This window comes from Heterocephalus glaber, unplaced genomic scaffold (assembly GCF_053883595.1).
Source record: "Heterocephalus glaber isolate CG9 unplaced genomic scaffold, H.glaber_assembly_v1.0 deba00001610, whole genome shotgun sequence".
NCBI classification, from domain to species: Eukaryota; Metazoa; Chordata; class Mammalia; order Rodentia; family Bathyergidae; genus Heterocephalus; species Heterocephalus glaber.
In genome coordinates, this window is record NW_028258381.1 from 28,995,167 (window position 1) to 29,010,935 (window position 15,769).

A 15,769-nucleotide genomic window follows, 5' to 3' on the forward strand; every position below is an offset into this window, starting at 1 on the left:
TAAATTTAAATATTCCCTGTATATTTAGATCTCATCTGGTATGTATTTCATTTGAACAATTAAAATAATCATGATATTAACCAGTCTGCCTCAAACCCCTTTGTTTTCTTAAAATTTGGGTTGCAACATATGCTTATGTGAATTCTTACACCTGAAGTGACATATCTGAGTGTAAGACATACTGAACCTAGACACTCATGTCAAACAACTCTTTATTTTTTATGGTACAAATTAAAAGTGACAGATCTGAAGCTGTTAAGAAATACACAAAGTGCAGCTTTACCAACCATACAGATATTGCTCTAGATTAAGTACAGTTATTTTTTTAAAACATTAAGCAACCTGTGCAGATAAATCAGCTTTGGTTTCAATGTCAGAGCAAGTAAGGAGCTTTGAAATATCCAGTTTGGCTTCTCGGTCACAAGTCTATCATGTCAACTTTTCATCACGATGGTTTATCCAGAACAACCCAGTCTGTTCCCCTGCCCTCCCTCCTGCTGCCTGCTCCAGGCATGGAGAAGCAGATATCTTAGTGGTGCCTCCTAAGTGACCCTGGTGACCAGTCTAGATCACAGCACATAGGAAAAAAAAAAAAGGAAAAAGAAAAAAAAAGAAGAAAAAAATTTCACTTCTTTAACAAATAAACTAATGTGCCTCATATAATTTCAAGTTGAAGACAACAAATCACATGACAAAAAGCTCATTACAAAATGTTTTCCAAACATATCTAACAGTCAAACATGGAAATGAAAATCAATTTCCTTTTTATCCATTTTGTTTAAGCTTCGTCATTAGCTGGGTACAAGTAGAGCGCTGAGGTAAAACATTGATGAACAGTTTGTATTCCTTTTTTTTCTTCTTAAAATAGGAACAGTAGTATTGCGAGATTGTCAGCAACATTTAGCCATATCTATACACTGTGCATATACCTACAAATACTGAGCTTTGGTCCAGCATAGAGAAGATGAACAAAGGCAATTTACGATTTCTTTTTGGTTATAGCTTGAGTTCTTTGACATGCCTCTACTTGTTCTGTTTTTCCTAGCTCCTTTTGCTTTTGTGTTCTCTCTTTTGTGTTATGTTGTGTGTCTGTGTGTGTCTATGTGATTACAACATAAAGAACCTAAACTCTGAAAGTGCTTATGAAACTTTTAACTGTTCAAAATATTTCTTTTGATTGAAAGAGGAAACAAAAACCCCACAAAGAAGTGTAGAGTACAACACCCACTGACATTTTCCATCAAACAACAAATGAAACAAAAATGATAATAACTTAAAAATTTGTGAGAAAAATATTGAAGCTTGAAGTACAATCGCATATGCCCAAAGTGGTGTTTATTCATTTATTTTTTTTTTGTTGGTGGCAACCTTAACCTTCAGTTTATGGAAACATAAAAGACACTTAAATGTTATTGGCAGATGAAGTTGTTTACAAGTGGAAATAAGACATGTTGTAATAAAATTAAGCGACAGGTGTAGTCCCAAAGACTGATGCATTACACAATATAATTTATATTTCTAAGAATCTGTTCAGGCACCTTTTTATGCCTTGTAGCAAAAAATTCATCTGTAAAAAATTAATATAAGAAGCATTACAACACTTTATAAATAATTTATAAAACAATACAAAATTATAAAACTTTAAAAAAAATCACTGGATGTGAATGGTTTTATGACTGAGGAATGAATATATTTCTTTTTTGTTCTACTTGGGATGACTGCTTTTCTCTTTTCACTGTCCTAGATAGACCCTCCCAATTACAGATCTCAGGGCTGTGCAGGCCTTATGTAACAGCTGCCGGCGTATATTTAAACATTTAGCATCCGTCATATGTGATCTTGTTAACTTCTCTTCCTGGGGAGCTTTTCCTGATGGAATTTGGAACAGGTCCTAGGAGAATACAAAATCTGTTTTAATCAATAAAGTTGTGGGTTTCTGGGTTGTTGGTATCTGTGCAGTTTTTGAGGTGGTGAAATGGGTACCCATGATGTAGTTGGCATGGATCAGGATGGTTGTGGTCCAGTTAGCATCAGACTGGTGAAATGGAAAACAGTTTTACAAGCAACTGCTTCCACTTCCAGGATTTTTAAAAAAGAATTTCTTTGTTGGAAGTCTCCTGACTGTTGCACGAACCATCTTAGGGGACAGTTATACTGTCCCACGACTGCAACCTGTAAAGGAGCCACTGGAAGAAGAAACTAGAAGCCTTGCGGGGAGGGAAGGAGTGAGTTGGGGGGGAGGAGGTGGAATTTCTAATAAATTGGGCAACTTGAGGTGGGTTTTCTTTTCCCTTTCACAATTGATCTCTAGATAGTACATGAGCATGATTATTAATTAATTACTCATAAATATTTACAGTTCAACAGCAAGCAAATCGACAGCTCTTTTTTGCCTGCTCCTTTGATGGAACACCTTCTGCCCATATCTGGGTGAAAAGATCAGGTGCCAATTCCAGCTGTTGCCCTGAACAGCTTCCTTTACATCCCAGCACAATCTTTGGGCTTCTTAAGCTACTGTGGCCCACAGATCTTCTGAGGAAGTTATTTTTAAAATAAATGAATCCCTAGTTCTTATAGTGAAGGCTACTCTGATGTGTTACATGGGCTAATTCTACATTTTTCTTTTAGTGGAGACCCTTCACTGTTAAAACTTCCTTTGTCCTCAAGAACCCAATTCCAGGACCCAATTCCAATGGTTTAAATTTGCCTGTCACTTTTCTGCTTCCTTTATATATCCCAAGAACAGTTGTTCCCTCCCCCGAAAGTCTGCGATCGGTGTCAGATGAAAGAAGTAGCAGAAAAGATGAGATTAACAGGACACTCGATGGGCCTTAAGAATCTGGTCGCTACCATTTTCTTTGTGGCCTGTTTCTTTGTGCAGGTGGGTATGGCTGTGTGCATGCCTATGTGTATTTTGACTGAAACCTGGAGACATTTCTTTGGCTATCAGACTTTTGAGAGAAATTGCTTTGCACAGAAGCATAACAAAGATGTAAGTATTGAACCAAATGTGCAGCTTATGTTTATATTACAAAATTCGTTTTGGTCAGCTCTCCACGTACGTGGCCAGCAGACTGAGCAAAATCCCAAGCTCTGGTGTGGATAGTGAGCATGATTAGAGCTTAAGCCGGAGTTGACAGTTCACTCGGCAAAGCCCTAGTCACTGTGGAGTCTCTCCTGTATTTCAGTAGTGGAAAAGCCACTGCCTTCCAGTGACTCCATGTGCCAGGGAGAAATGGGGGATGAAAGGGAAAGGCGAGCTCGGTTTTCTTTTCTCAAACCCACAAGTCATAGTGAGAAGAAAGCAACCAGTGTTTTGGCACATGATCCAGGATGCCCCCCACCTTCAAACAAACTGAAACAAGAACTGGAAAAAACAAATAGAACCAAGAGTGAGCCTCACAGAATGGCTTCAACAATGGCACCCACCCCGTTGGCAGAGAGAGTAGATGGGGAAAATGGCAGAAATCAGGCTTCCTATTTTTCCATTAGTACAAATGTAAAAATTCATAACACAACTTTACACGCAGAGAAGAAAGTAGACGAACGATTGCGTTTGCAATGCCATATATCTGACTTTGGTTAATAGGTTTCATATGAATCAGCACTTAGAACCTGGCAGGATACGGTCCCTCCTGCAGGTGGCAGGCTTGTATTCACTTTGAACAGATACAAGTTTTTGTTTGTTTTGTTTTTTTTTTTCTTTTTTTGGTTTAGTTTAGGTTTTTTTTTTTTCCTTTTTCCTTAAAATGTGTTCACATTTTCGTAATATACAGAAAAAAGTATGCGGTTATTTGGTTTGCTCTTAAAAAACTGGCTTTGGGGAGGCAGGTGGGGGGAGGGAGCTATCCCGCCACACACACCTTCCATAGGGTGTTTTCCTTGTTTAAAAATTTTCCAAAAAATTTCTTGTATCTTTTTTTTTTCTTGTTGGAAAACCAATGGACCTGTAGAAACCATTCTGTCCATTTGGTGGTTTGCTTAGTCTTTTATATACAAGGGTGATGATCACTGGAGGTGCTTTTAAATTTTCTTTTCTTTTTCTTGCTTTCTGTTTGGGTGAGTCCCCAAGGGTGGAACTTAGTTTCTGTGGATTTTGCTTCTGATGTGCATGGGCCTCTTTTTTAGGAGTTTTCTTCCAGAGAGTCTGTCAAGGGCTCCAGCGGAACTGCGGTGGCTGGCTCGTGCTGTTTTAAGCGTTTGATTGTATTCTTCAGGGCTTGTCTCTTATTGCAGAACCAAACCCTAACTACTTCCCGGTCATAGTTCAGCTTCTCAGCAATCTCGGTCATTTCCTGCCCAGAGGGGTGCGTGTTCTTCTCAAAGTGGGCGTTGAGGGTCTCGAGGGCCTGGGGTGTGAAGGAGGTGCGCCGCTTGCGCTTTTTGGACGGTTCACTGCCAATAAACTCGGTGAGGTTCTGCATCCCTGCTCGGTGGCGGGACTCAGCCTCAGCCATCCACCGCTCAAGCACCGGCTTGATCTTCTGGGCGCTTTTAGGGGTGATGTCCAGCTTTTCGAACCTGGCAGGATACAAAAGGCCAGGGTTCAGTTTGGCTGTGAGACTGCTAGCTAGAGTGTTCTCTTGGGCTTCCTGTGGTAGGAAAAAGTGGCTTCTCAGGATGGTGTGTCTGGGGGGAGAATCGAGAAAGAACAGTCTTACACTGGGTCCTCTGCCAGGGTGGGCCTCCTGCCTGCCTGCCTCCTAGACTGCCTGGCAGGGCGGAGTCACCCCACAGGAGCAGCCAGCCGCGTGGAGCCAGCCCGGCCCAAGCCAGTGCCCACCCGCCCCACGTGCACCATGCCGGCTCATGCAAAGCACAGGACACAGACAGATGAGGGGCAGGGAGAGGAGAGACAGAGGACACACGCACGGTCACGATGAGGACACGGGCAACTCACAGCTCTTTTCCCTCTAAACCCTCAGGTCTGATCTTTTGTTTCAACTGCACCAGCTCTGTTTCCACCATCCTCAGAATCCTGGAGTAAGAATATTAACCCTAGTAGCTGGGTGTGGAGGTGCGCACCTGTCATCCCAGCACTCTGGGAGACTGAGGCTGGAGGATCGCAAGTTGGAGCCAAGCCTGGGCAACTTAATGAGATAGGAAAAGTAAAAATAATAATAAAAAAGGACTGAGGACATGGCTCCCTGCTAAGGTCCTGAATTCAATCTCCAGTATTGAAAGAAAGAAAGAAACAAACAAAAAACCCCAACCCAAACCAAATCAAACAACAACAAAACAAAACAACCCTAGGAAAGTGACATTTGAAGGAACAAACAAATGATTATATTTTAATTTGGTTTTCTTTAACTTCCTCCCCATCATCTTGGTTGTGAAAATGTTATAGTTATTACAGTCACTTAAGATAACTGGGACCAGTTCTTGTTTACAGCTTTCTTTTGTGTCTCATTTTAACTTCGCTCCCTCTCTATCTGGTAACAATTTTCACCATATATAAGTTAACAACATGCTCCCTTTCCAGGTATAACATAGCCCAGTTGCTGCTTTACAGTTGTGGCTCAAACAGCTGGACACACTGGAATTACTATGGAACACCCCACCCCTGGGTGTGTGAAGGCTGCCCTATGCTCTCAGTTGCCATCCAGCCAAATGGTTTGCTCTTCCACCAGGACATCAAGCTGTGTTTAATGTGTGAGATCTGCAAACTGTACTTGAATGATACCATTTTCTGTAAATGAGGTCTTCTATATATCAACTGTCATCAGCAATTCTTTGCTACATTGACTTTAAAAAATATAAAACGCTCTGGACAAATTATATGCACTGCTTTAAGAGGTCATTCTGATACCAAATTCATACTAACTCTCAATAAAATAAAAAAAGTTTCTTTTATTCATTTATGTGTTTATTCTAAATCCACGGCCTTCTCTATTAACAGCTTTGGACACACGGAATTCCCTTCTCTCCTTTAAAGCACTCCACGCAAGTGGAGGAATGACTGCCTTGCTGCAGAATGCATCTTATTATAATTGTTCACATAAGGTACCTGCATTAGTCACAATGTTTTGTGAACACTTTTGCAAAAGGACAGCAAAGGATATGCTCTTTTTAGGTACTGTAATCTCATTTCTGGCTGTGTAGTTTTAGTTCTCTTATGCTGCAGCAAGTAGCACCAATAGTATCAAATATTAATGTGATTGCCATGGTATTCCCTTCTATGGTAGAGTTCATGGGCCCTCTTCGTTTATTTCTGAATAAACCCAACTTCCAATAATGGTTAAGGGAAAGAAGAAGTATATTTGCTTTCAATACAAAGTGAACGAATCATTTACTGGCAAGCTGTACTAAAGCTCTTGTTGTGACCATTAGCCACATACCACCTTTTGCCACAATATATCACAACAGGCTCTCAGCACCATGGTGCCAGGGGGCAGAACTTGTGGTAGGGATGTCCAACATACTGGTGGTATCTTTTCTGTCTGTGTCTCTGATACAGAGGGACTCAAGGTAGCACCTAGGAATCACTGCAGCTAATCTAGGAGAAATGACCGAGCGTGTGAGTTCTCATACACACCCTCCCCAGTACTCCATCTTGATCTCTTCTGAGACTTTTATTTGGTTATCTATGGTATTTATTTTCCTTGGTGGCTCCTAAAGTGACCTCTCTGAAACACTGGAAGCTGGAGAAGGGCCCCGAAGTGCAAACATCTGACCTGCTGTATGATACAAAAAATTCCCAAGCTGTCTGCATCCTGTAGCCTTTTTAAGCTGTCCTCTGGGGGAGGACTTTAGAAATCAGCATATTTGATTGGGGATGCCCAGGCAACGCCAGATGTAAGAGTTAAAACATTAGCTAGCACTTCAGTCAATAAGAGGAAATCACATTTTAGGGCTAAAAATAAGCCAAAGAGGAATTTAGCAACAGTAGCAAATTGGCAACAACTTAAATTCCTGTGCCTGCCTTTATCAAGAGCTTGTCAAGATGAAACAAAATTAATGTTTCCCAACAGGGAGCAACGGTATTCATATCACTGATGCTGCTTGTTAGTGCTGATGCTTCCGTACATGTTGTTTGGAATAACATATACAAGCCTTGAAACAAATTTCTCAGCAGTAGTATCCTTGTATAGACTGAATAAAGGTTATTTTCTAGAGGGAGGTATCTTATAAGAAAAAACAGTAGGGGAGACCATAGAAGTGAGAGGATCCTATGGTGCTTTTTGTATTTAACAACAATCAATGGGTTTTATGGAAAATCATTGAGCAAAATGTGAGCTGCAAGCTACTACCCCATACTGATGTTATTTATAACCTTAGTCTTAAACTGCAGGAAAAGTACACTTCCATCCTTTGGGGAATACATTAAAAGTATAAAGAGCAGATAAAAAGACAGCATTTCATGGATCACCAAGAACAAAATCCACTTAAATGAGTTTAGAGTTGGTTTCTTGGCTTTTCCTGATGGAGGAGGACTCATAAGGTATTGCCCAAGAGGAAAAAGCTCTTACCAAAGTGCCTCTGTGACCTCATGCATAAACATGGGATTAGTGCAACACATACATGCATGCATGGGGTCTGCTTCTGATGACTTAACCCAAATCAACTTCCACACAACCAAGGCTGGATTTGGTCATTTATTTATTTAATGAGAGGGGGGGTGGGCACCCCCAGGCCAGATTCTCACTACTCTTTTCTGATCCATTTTAAGCAGCTGCTTCTTTCTTTAACATGTGCTTTGAAAGCTGTTTCTGGAAAGGCAAGTTAAAAGATTCCTTCAAGGTCACAGATGGTTAATTTTTTTTTTAATGTGTATTTTCTTGCAAAATCCTGATGGCCATCTCTATGGCTAGAAATCGTGGGAACATTAACACAAATGGAGGTTGTCAGCTGTGCAACATTTGCTCAGAATACAGATGTGCAGACAGGACTTGGTAGCCCAGGAGAAAAGGCTCCTGGGCCCTGGGTAGTGTGGTTCCAATGACACCGCCTTGGAAGTCCTTGGTGAGTTGACAAGAGTTATTGAGCCAGGACCCCTGGAATCCGCTCAAGCACCCTCATTCCCAGCTGTATCACCCATGGCAGCATATATCCACCCCAAACTTGTTTCCATGCTCTACTCCTCCAGCTCTGCCCACCCGAAGAAGAAAAGCTGAGCCTTGCAGACAAACACGGCCCAGGCCGGCCAGGATGGGTGACAGCATGCAGCGCGGTTACCTGCAGATGGCCGACTGGCTGTACGCAGGGCCCTCTGTGGCACTGAGAGCTTGTCCCACCTGAGTCTGGGTCAGGCCAAGGGACAGGCGCCGGATTTTAAAAGCTTTGGCAAATTCTCGGATCTCCTCCAGATTAACCCCATCCACCTCACCTGCTGCCGTTTGAGGATCTGTGGAGATGTTTTTAAAAACAGGATCAATGCATCAACACGCAGCCAAGTCCCACCTGTCTGTTACAATGTATAAGGAAATGGTTCTAACAGTGGAGCGATGGGCAAACCCATACCACAGAACCTTCCCTTGTCTCCCACCAAGCTCCTGTCACAGTGCATTTCACCTGCACAGTCATCCTTCGAGATGTTTCTATTGCAGGTGAAGCCACATCCCACTCTTGCTGCCACTTCTGAAATGCAAGAGCATTGTTCTTAGTATTTAGCAAATAACAGCCCTTGAGGGGAGGCCCTTGGTAGAGGGGATACGACTCCATTCCCAGCCCAAATGTGTTCACATCTTGTGCAAAAAACACAAACTTGAAGTGTCTTGGTTGAGATTTTTCGTGCTAATAATTGCCCTTGGAGAAAGCAATAGTTTGTATTTCTACTCCCCCTGATCACCGTGCAGCCAGGCAAATAGATGAGAATGTTGCTTAATTTCTTATGTTCATATTAGCCCCTCTGAAGAGCATGCTTAGAAAGCTGTGAGAATAATATTGTCTTTGCTTCTTCTCCCCATAGCAGTTTACTGACACAGCCGTCTTTGTCCCTTGAAAGGGCACATAATAAAAAATGCCTACCACAGGAAGGCTCCTTTGGTGGCGGATAACGTGGTCAATTTAGGACTTATCAAGGGAAATGACACAACAGCTGGAGAATGAAACTTTTCCCCCCCTGGCTACTGATCCCTGGATAAATGAAAGCGAGCACCAAGCTGGAGACAGCATGGGCTGGGGCTAGTGGCAGATTTCAAAGTGCTGCTCAATCCTGCCCGTTGTGCAGCTACTCTCCCTGAGAGCTGTCTCTATTGTTCTTCACCTCATTCCTCGGACTTAGGTGAAAAGTTGTCCTCATCCTCTTTCTGCACAATAACCCCTGAATTTCAGTGAATTCTATTTCTCGTCTGAGGCCCCTGATGGACTATGTTTCCTTTAGGTTTAGGACTGTACTCACGCTGGCTGTTAGGAAAAGAAACGAATTTGCATTCCAAATGATGATTTTCTAAAGGGTCATTTATATAAGAGAGTTAATATGGGAGGGCTGGAATGTTACATGTAGATTCTCTCAGGACAGGGAGGGATCCCTTTAGCCTATGGAAAATAGATTTAATAGAATCAGCACTGTACCTTTTCTGTGTGTGCGCGCGCGTGTGTGTGTCTGTGTGTGTGTGTGTGTTTGTAGTACTGCTGAGGATCGAGCCCAGGGACTTCAAACCAAGCTACATCCCCTTCTTTATTTTGAGATAAGGTCTCACTAAGTCAATTAGTTGCCCAGGCCTAGATAACATAGTGAGACCCCATCTCTTGAAAGAAATCCTCTAGAATTTTTATGTCATTAGTCATAATTTTATCATGGAAAGACTAAACAGTGTAGGACCCTTTCAATCAGTCTGTAAGTATTTCCTTAAAGTGACTCTTGGAGGTCCTGAGTGGAGGGAGGAGGAAGAGATATATAAGACACAGTTCCAACCTCTGAGGAGTTCAAGGTCTGTTAGGGGCTGGGATCTAATACTGATGTATGAGAAACAATTACTGGAAAATACCAGGCAGAGGATAATCAAGAACTCATGGTATGACACCCAGCCTGGGTGTACAGAGAAGGGACAAGGGACAGGAGGGTGGAGTCCTCTGGGTCTTTCTGGGCCTTGGAGCAGGAGCAGGAGGAGTAGAGTGCACGCCGGCACAGAGGCAGGGAGGACCAGAGCCCTGGAGGGCCTGCAGGGAGTGGTGGGATGAGGAGCTCATGCTAAGGTCCATGAAAGTTTTAGGTGGCATATTGAGAGTCTATGTGCATGGGCTGGGGTGGGGGATGACCTCTAAAGCTGGGTGTTAGGATGAACTAAAATCCTGCTTATTCCCCCCAAACTCCCCCCAGAAGTCTGGTAACACTGGCGAATGAGAGACTTGTGTGAGTCCTCCCTGCTTGGCAAGATCTTAAATCCACAGTCCTGAGCACCTTTGTGCATTCACCTCCATGTACACAATGGGCTTGAATTCCTTCCTTTGTTTCTTCCTTAGAAGAACCCCTAAAATAGGCATTGTAAATGAACAACTTGGGGAAAAATCCAGTTTTCTATACTTCAAATTTTTTTCAAGTTACTTGGCAACATTTCAACATTGATTTCTAATGAAAAGTCTAGATTTTCTGTGTTCTTCTGGCCTCACTGACCCACATGTTATGGCTCTGTTTGCTGGAACTGATTTTGGCTGCTGAGCATCTATCTCCTGGTTTTCATCTCCACCCTCCTGAGATCTGCTGCCTCCCAGAAGGTGCTGTGACTCTGTGTTTAGACCATGCCTTCCCAGTGGTTGGTCTGGGGCAAGCAGGAATAGTCTTAGATAGGACGGTGGATGTGGCTTCCCAAAGGGCTATAATCATAAAAGACTTGATGTGCAGTACATCTGTGGTATTCAAATTACCTGGGGAAAGGAGGGTTAATAGGACAAAAAAAAACAGTTTAAAAAGCTTCCTGGGAAGGGAAGTGGAACCATAGTAAAATAATAGTTGAGCAGCTCTGATGTAGAACAGAGAGGGACAGACAGTTGGTACCCAATGGTACAGTGGAAGAAAAAAAAGGGCCTGGCCTTTCCTTAGGAGGGAAGAGGGGCCTGGTGGCCTGCAAGGGAAGATAGTGAAGGTTTAAAGCTGGAATAACTGAAAGTCAAGCACTTTCCTTGAAATAAAATGGCTTGTAGGATTGTGGTTTTCACTTGGCAGACGTAAGTCGCCTAGAGGTCAATCAGTTGAGTTAACCAGCACACAAGGGACAGGTATTTGATCTGGAAGGATTTGTGGGGTCTACTCCAGGCCCAGACTGAGCAGTGCTGTGCTGGGGAGGTTTGTGACTTGGGTAGTAATTATTTTTCAGTACTTGTTATTGAACCCAGGATCTTCACACTAAACTACATCTCCAATACCCAGACTCCCTTTTTGAAACAGGGTTTTGTCTAAGTCATCAGACTGGGCTTGAACTTGCAGTCCTCCTGCCTCAGACTCCCAGGATTACAGGATGTGCTATCACACCCAGTTTGGATAGCAATTTTATATAATTGTGTCCGTCACCTTTCTTCTTTTTTCCTGTTGTCTTTAGTGTTCAAATCACCTTACTAGTTCCTTGAGCCTAAGAACTAAACCTGTATGTGTCACTGAACAGGATGCTTGTTCGGTAGATCGCTGACAGTAACCAGAATTGAGAAATCTGTGGACTCTGAGCTCATGTTCATGGACTGATGCTGTGTGGATGATCAAATGCTCACTGTAATGCACAGAGAAGTGGGTCCCTGGGCCATGAGCCAGTGTCTTCCACAAGGCCCCAGTGATCATTCATTGCTGCAGGAAGCTGAATTCCTTCCTCCTCTCCCATGTTCCCTACTCTTGCTTTTTCTCCTGGTTCTGTGTAGAGAGGTGATTAAGACAGGCATTCTTGTGAAATTTACACAAAGTGATGGTCTACTGGACAGAGTCCCAGAAAGTAATTCAACATCTCTCAATATAATTTATTGATTGCTCGAAGCAAGCTGTTTAGCTTTCTTTACATCAGTGTTCTTATTCAAAAAACTCAGATGGAAAATTGCATTATGTGGATTTTCCCATGAGTTTCGAGCCTACAAAGTTTCCCTAATCTAAAGAAGGGACTCACATTTGGACAAAAACCAGTCTTATGTTGTATGTAATAGGTGGGATTTGTCCTTACACATAGGAAGAATTCCTTAGACTTTGTCTAGAAGATGCTTGGAACCACCCAAAAGAATAATGCTGTTATTATTATTATCTTAAAGTTTTTCTTTAACTCTTGAGGTTGTTTGACTGTTGTATCTGTTTCCTTTTCTTTTGTTTTTTTTGGGAACTGGGGATCGAATTCATGACCTTACACTTGCAAGGCAGGCGTGGTGCCACTGAGCTAAATCTGGGCCCTTCGGTTTCCTTTTCTTAAGAGAGATATGCTTTTCTGCTTGAGGAGCTGGGAAACGGGAGGTAACTGTGGCAAATGGGGGTTTCCCTGAAATATTATTTTAGCCCCAACCTAGCTCAGAGTTTGACATTCCACACTGGGATAAGTCAACATGGTTTCTGTCATCCATTCTTCTGGACCCAGGGAAGGGAACTTAGTTAATTTTAAGGCTAACTCTGAGGTCTCCTTCACTGGGACCACCAGAGAAATACTTGAATCGGCCCAGGTAGATCCAACATTTTTATCCATCTCTAGGGCAGCCCAGTCTGAGTTTCTTTGGACTATGGAAGGAGGCAGCACCTTTTAGACATTTCCTCCAGATGAAGTCAGCCCAATATAGAAGGGAGGTCAAAATATATTTTAAAAAATTTATTACAGTAAAAGATATATTGGGACTAATCTACCTCAAAATACCACCCCCCCCCTTTGACCACACTCATCCCGTTGTTCTTGCCACTTTCTGAAGCAGTTCTGGAAGTCCTTTTGTGTCTTTTATGAGCTGTGATCAAAATTACAGTGAATGCCCCTGCCAAGTGTTATCCAGCAGAAAGGTAGGCTTGTAAAAACATTATGCTGTGTCCTCATCTGCCTTATTCACCAGATCTGGCACTGAGTGACTTCTGGCTCTTCCTCAAAGTCAAAATGACAATGAAAGGGAAATATTTTGAACTGATTCAGGACATCGAGACAACCACACAGCACAACTAAAGACATTTCTGAAAGAAGGCTCCCAGAACTGCTTCAGAAAATGGCAAGAACAATGGGACACTGTGTTCAAAGCAAGGAGGAGTATTTTGAGGGGAATTAATGGCAATGTACTTTTTACTATAATAAAAATTTGCAGTATAAACATTCACCAAATTTCTCTATCACATATCATATTAAATTCAGGGCCAGAAAACAATAGCAATGATGACCAGGGCTTAACCTGAATCTAACCTCTGCTATAGGTTTGGAGATTTAGGATAACCCAGACTTGAAATATGGCAGTGACTCAAAAGTATAAGGATGAACTTGCCCATATCAAATGTGGAATGTATGGACTAAAAATGAAAAGAATTCTTTTTATGGAAGCTAAATGCAAATTGTGTGAAAACAAACCTGTTCTGTAGAATTTGGTGCGTGGTTACTGGACCCATACTGAATTGAGACCTCAGGATGCACCAGGACAGATGTGGTGTTTGGTTGTTGTTTGTTTTTAAAAATTTTGCTACTTCCAGTGTTTGCTTGGGTATTTGTAATGGATTTGCTAAATGTGGTGAAAGATTACCAGGCATCAACATCACCCTTCTATAACCAGCTCATGGGTTTTTATTATAGGAGTATCATGCATCTTTAAAGAAGCTGCCAAAAGTATAAACTATTTTATGCAGACATTAGTCTGCATTTTAGTGCTATTCTCATGGAAAATAATGGGAATACTTAGCAAACATTTCTGAAAAGTAAGAAACCATTTGAGAGTGAGCAATGCAATTTGGGAGAACTCCCCTCTTGCAATATGGTGACTTTACTGTGTTGTGCAAAGTGGTGTGAATTATGAATCAGGGGTTTTTGCAATGCTATAAGCTAACTCCGTCTTTATTTGTAGTTTTGGTTTCCTGGGACTGTCCAGTCCTTTTCTGTCTAAGGATTAAGCTTACTAACCAGGAGTGCACTGAAAAATACAATAAAAAACCGGCAGGCAATCAAAATTCCCAATCTGCTTATTTTAAAAACAATACACTGTAAGCCTAAAACCAAATTGGAGCACTTGTCATTTGTTTTGTTTTCTTCTAGACTTTCTAAAAACTCAGCATCTAGAAACCATATCTATCTCTGATGACTATGGAGACTGAGCGAGGCTTAATACAAGGCAATATGTGTAAGTGTTATGATTTTCTAGAAAGAATAGTTATTTGAGTCGGCCATGGAGGCACATGTCTGCAATCCCTCTGGGAGGCCAAGGCAGGGGATCACAAGTTCAGGCCCAGACTGGGACATTTAGTGACTTAGAGAGGCCCTGTCTCAAAGAAATAAAAAAGAGCTGAGTATGTACCCCAGTGCAGAGGCTCTGAGTTAAACAAATGCTTATATAGTCATTCTGAGCCCAGATGTGGTATTCTTTGGATACGAAGGTCCTATCATCATTATTGTGGTATGAACTTGGCATTCCTTTGCCTGGAGTGAGCGAGATACTTGGGCATTTGTTGCAGTGGCAGGTTGGCCAACACTAGCATCGGTCTTTGACAATGATGCGGAGGACTATGATTTTGACTACAGGTTCTGTGATATTGTGATATAATAAGAAATATAAGTGGGACCTATTTATAATCCCACCACTGTGGGAGGGGTGAGGCAGGTAGATCACAAATTTAGGCCTAGCCTGGGCAACTTGGGGACTTAGTGAGGCCTTGTCTCTAAACAAAACAAAACAAAACAAAACAAAGACTGGGCTGTAGCTCAGTGTGAGGGCCCTAGGTTCAATCCTTAGTATTGTCCCCCTCCTCATGCCCAAAAAAAGAGAAATAAATATATTTCTGGTCTTTGTCCTTGGCTTCTGGCACACAGATTCTCAAACTCTTATCATTTCCTAAGTAATAGAAATGCTAGGAGAACCTTGTGTTCTAATACTTGGTCTTTGACTATGGTTCACGACACAGAGCTCTTAAATGACTTGGAATTTCTTGGGTGATAGGAAGAACTTTTGTTCTGATTAGGCAAACCTTGGTGGCCTTCTGGATAGCCTCAAGATGGGAGTCAGACATCAGAATGACCAAACCATGATTAAAAACCATGGCGGAGAGGTGAGGTGCTGGGGACTGAGTTCATAATCAGTCATGCCTACGTGATTAAGCCCTCCTCAACAGTCCCTGAACACGGAGTTCAGAGAGCTCATGGGATGCTGAATGAACTCAACTCCTCAACTTCATGTGCCATCAGGACGCTTCCAGACCTTGCCCACTGTACCTCTTCATCCAGCTTGTCATTTATATTCTTGATCATGTCCTTTATAATAAACACATTTCTCTGAATTTTGTGAGTGAATTACAGCGAATTATTGACCCAGAAAGATATAGTCCATAAATACACATATCATATATTCATTGTATACTTGGCTATTGAGACAGAAGGGAACTAATTAAAGCAATAAGCTCAAATTCTTTAGCAATGGTCAGTCCGGCAATAGACTGGTGCAAAATCTGACTCCCACTGGTGTCCCTGGACCTGCTCTTTCAGAGAAGACCATAAAGTTGGCATGAGATCGTCCTGCAGACTCTCCATGTGAGTTTGGAGTTCCCTATTTCCAGTGTGTGTGGTGTAGCTGGTCTCTCCCCAGGTCTTTATTTTTCAGATCACTCCTCAGGTACGTAGAACTCAGGTGTCACAATGGCGGCTATGCAACTGAAACTCCATCCAGCCCTTTTTAAGTACTGATTTCTGAATAAGGCGAA

General features: G+C 42.1%; 1 protein-coding gene across 1 annotated transcript in view; it reads right to left on the minus strand.

Annotated features, from left to right (window-relative positions):
- Nucleotides 1–205: 205 nt before the first annotated feature.
- Pou6f2 (POU class 6 homeobox 2) overlaps nt 206–15,769 on the minus strand; it is a 445,133-nt gene continuing 429,569 nt past the window's right edge. Inside the window, exons 9-10 of the mRNA XM_004840260.4 lie at nt 8,176–8,344; nt 206–4,629 (exon numbers count right to left, since the gene is read on the minus strand). Coding sequence (XP_004840317.3) covers nt 4,125–4,629; nt 8,176–8,344 — 674 coding nt within the window. The 3' untranslated portion in view covers nt 206–4,124. The remainder of the gene's footprint in view (nt 4,630–8,175; nt 8,345–15,769) is intronic.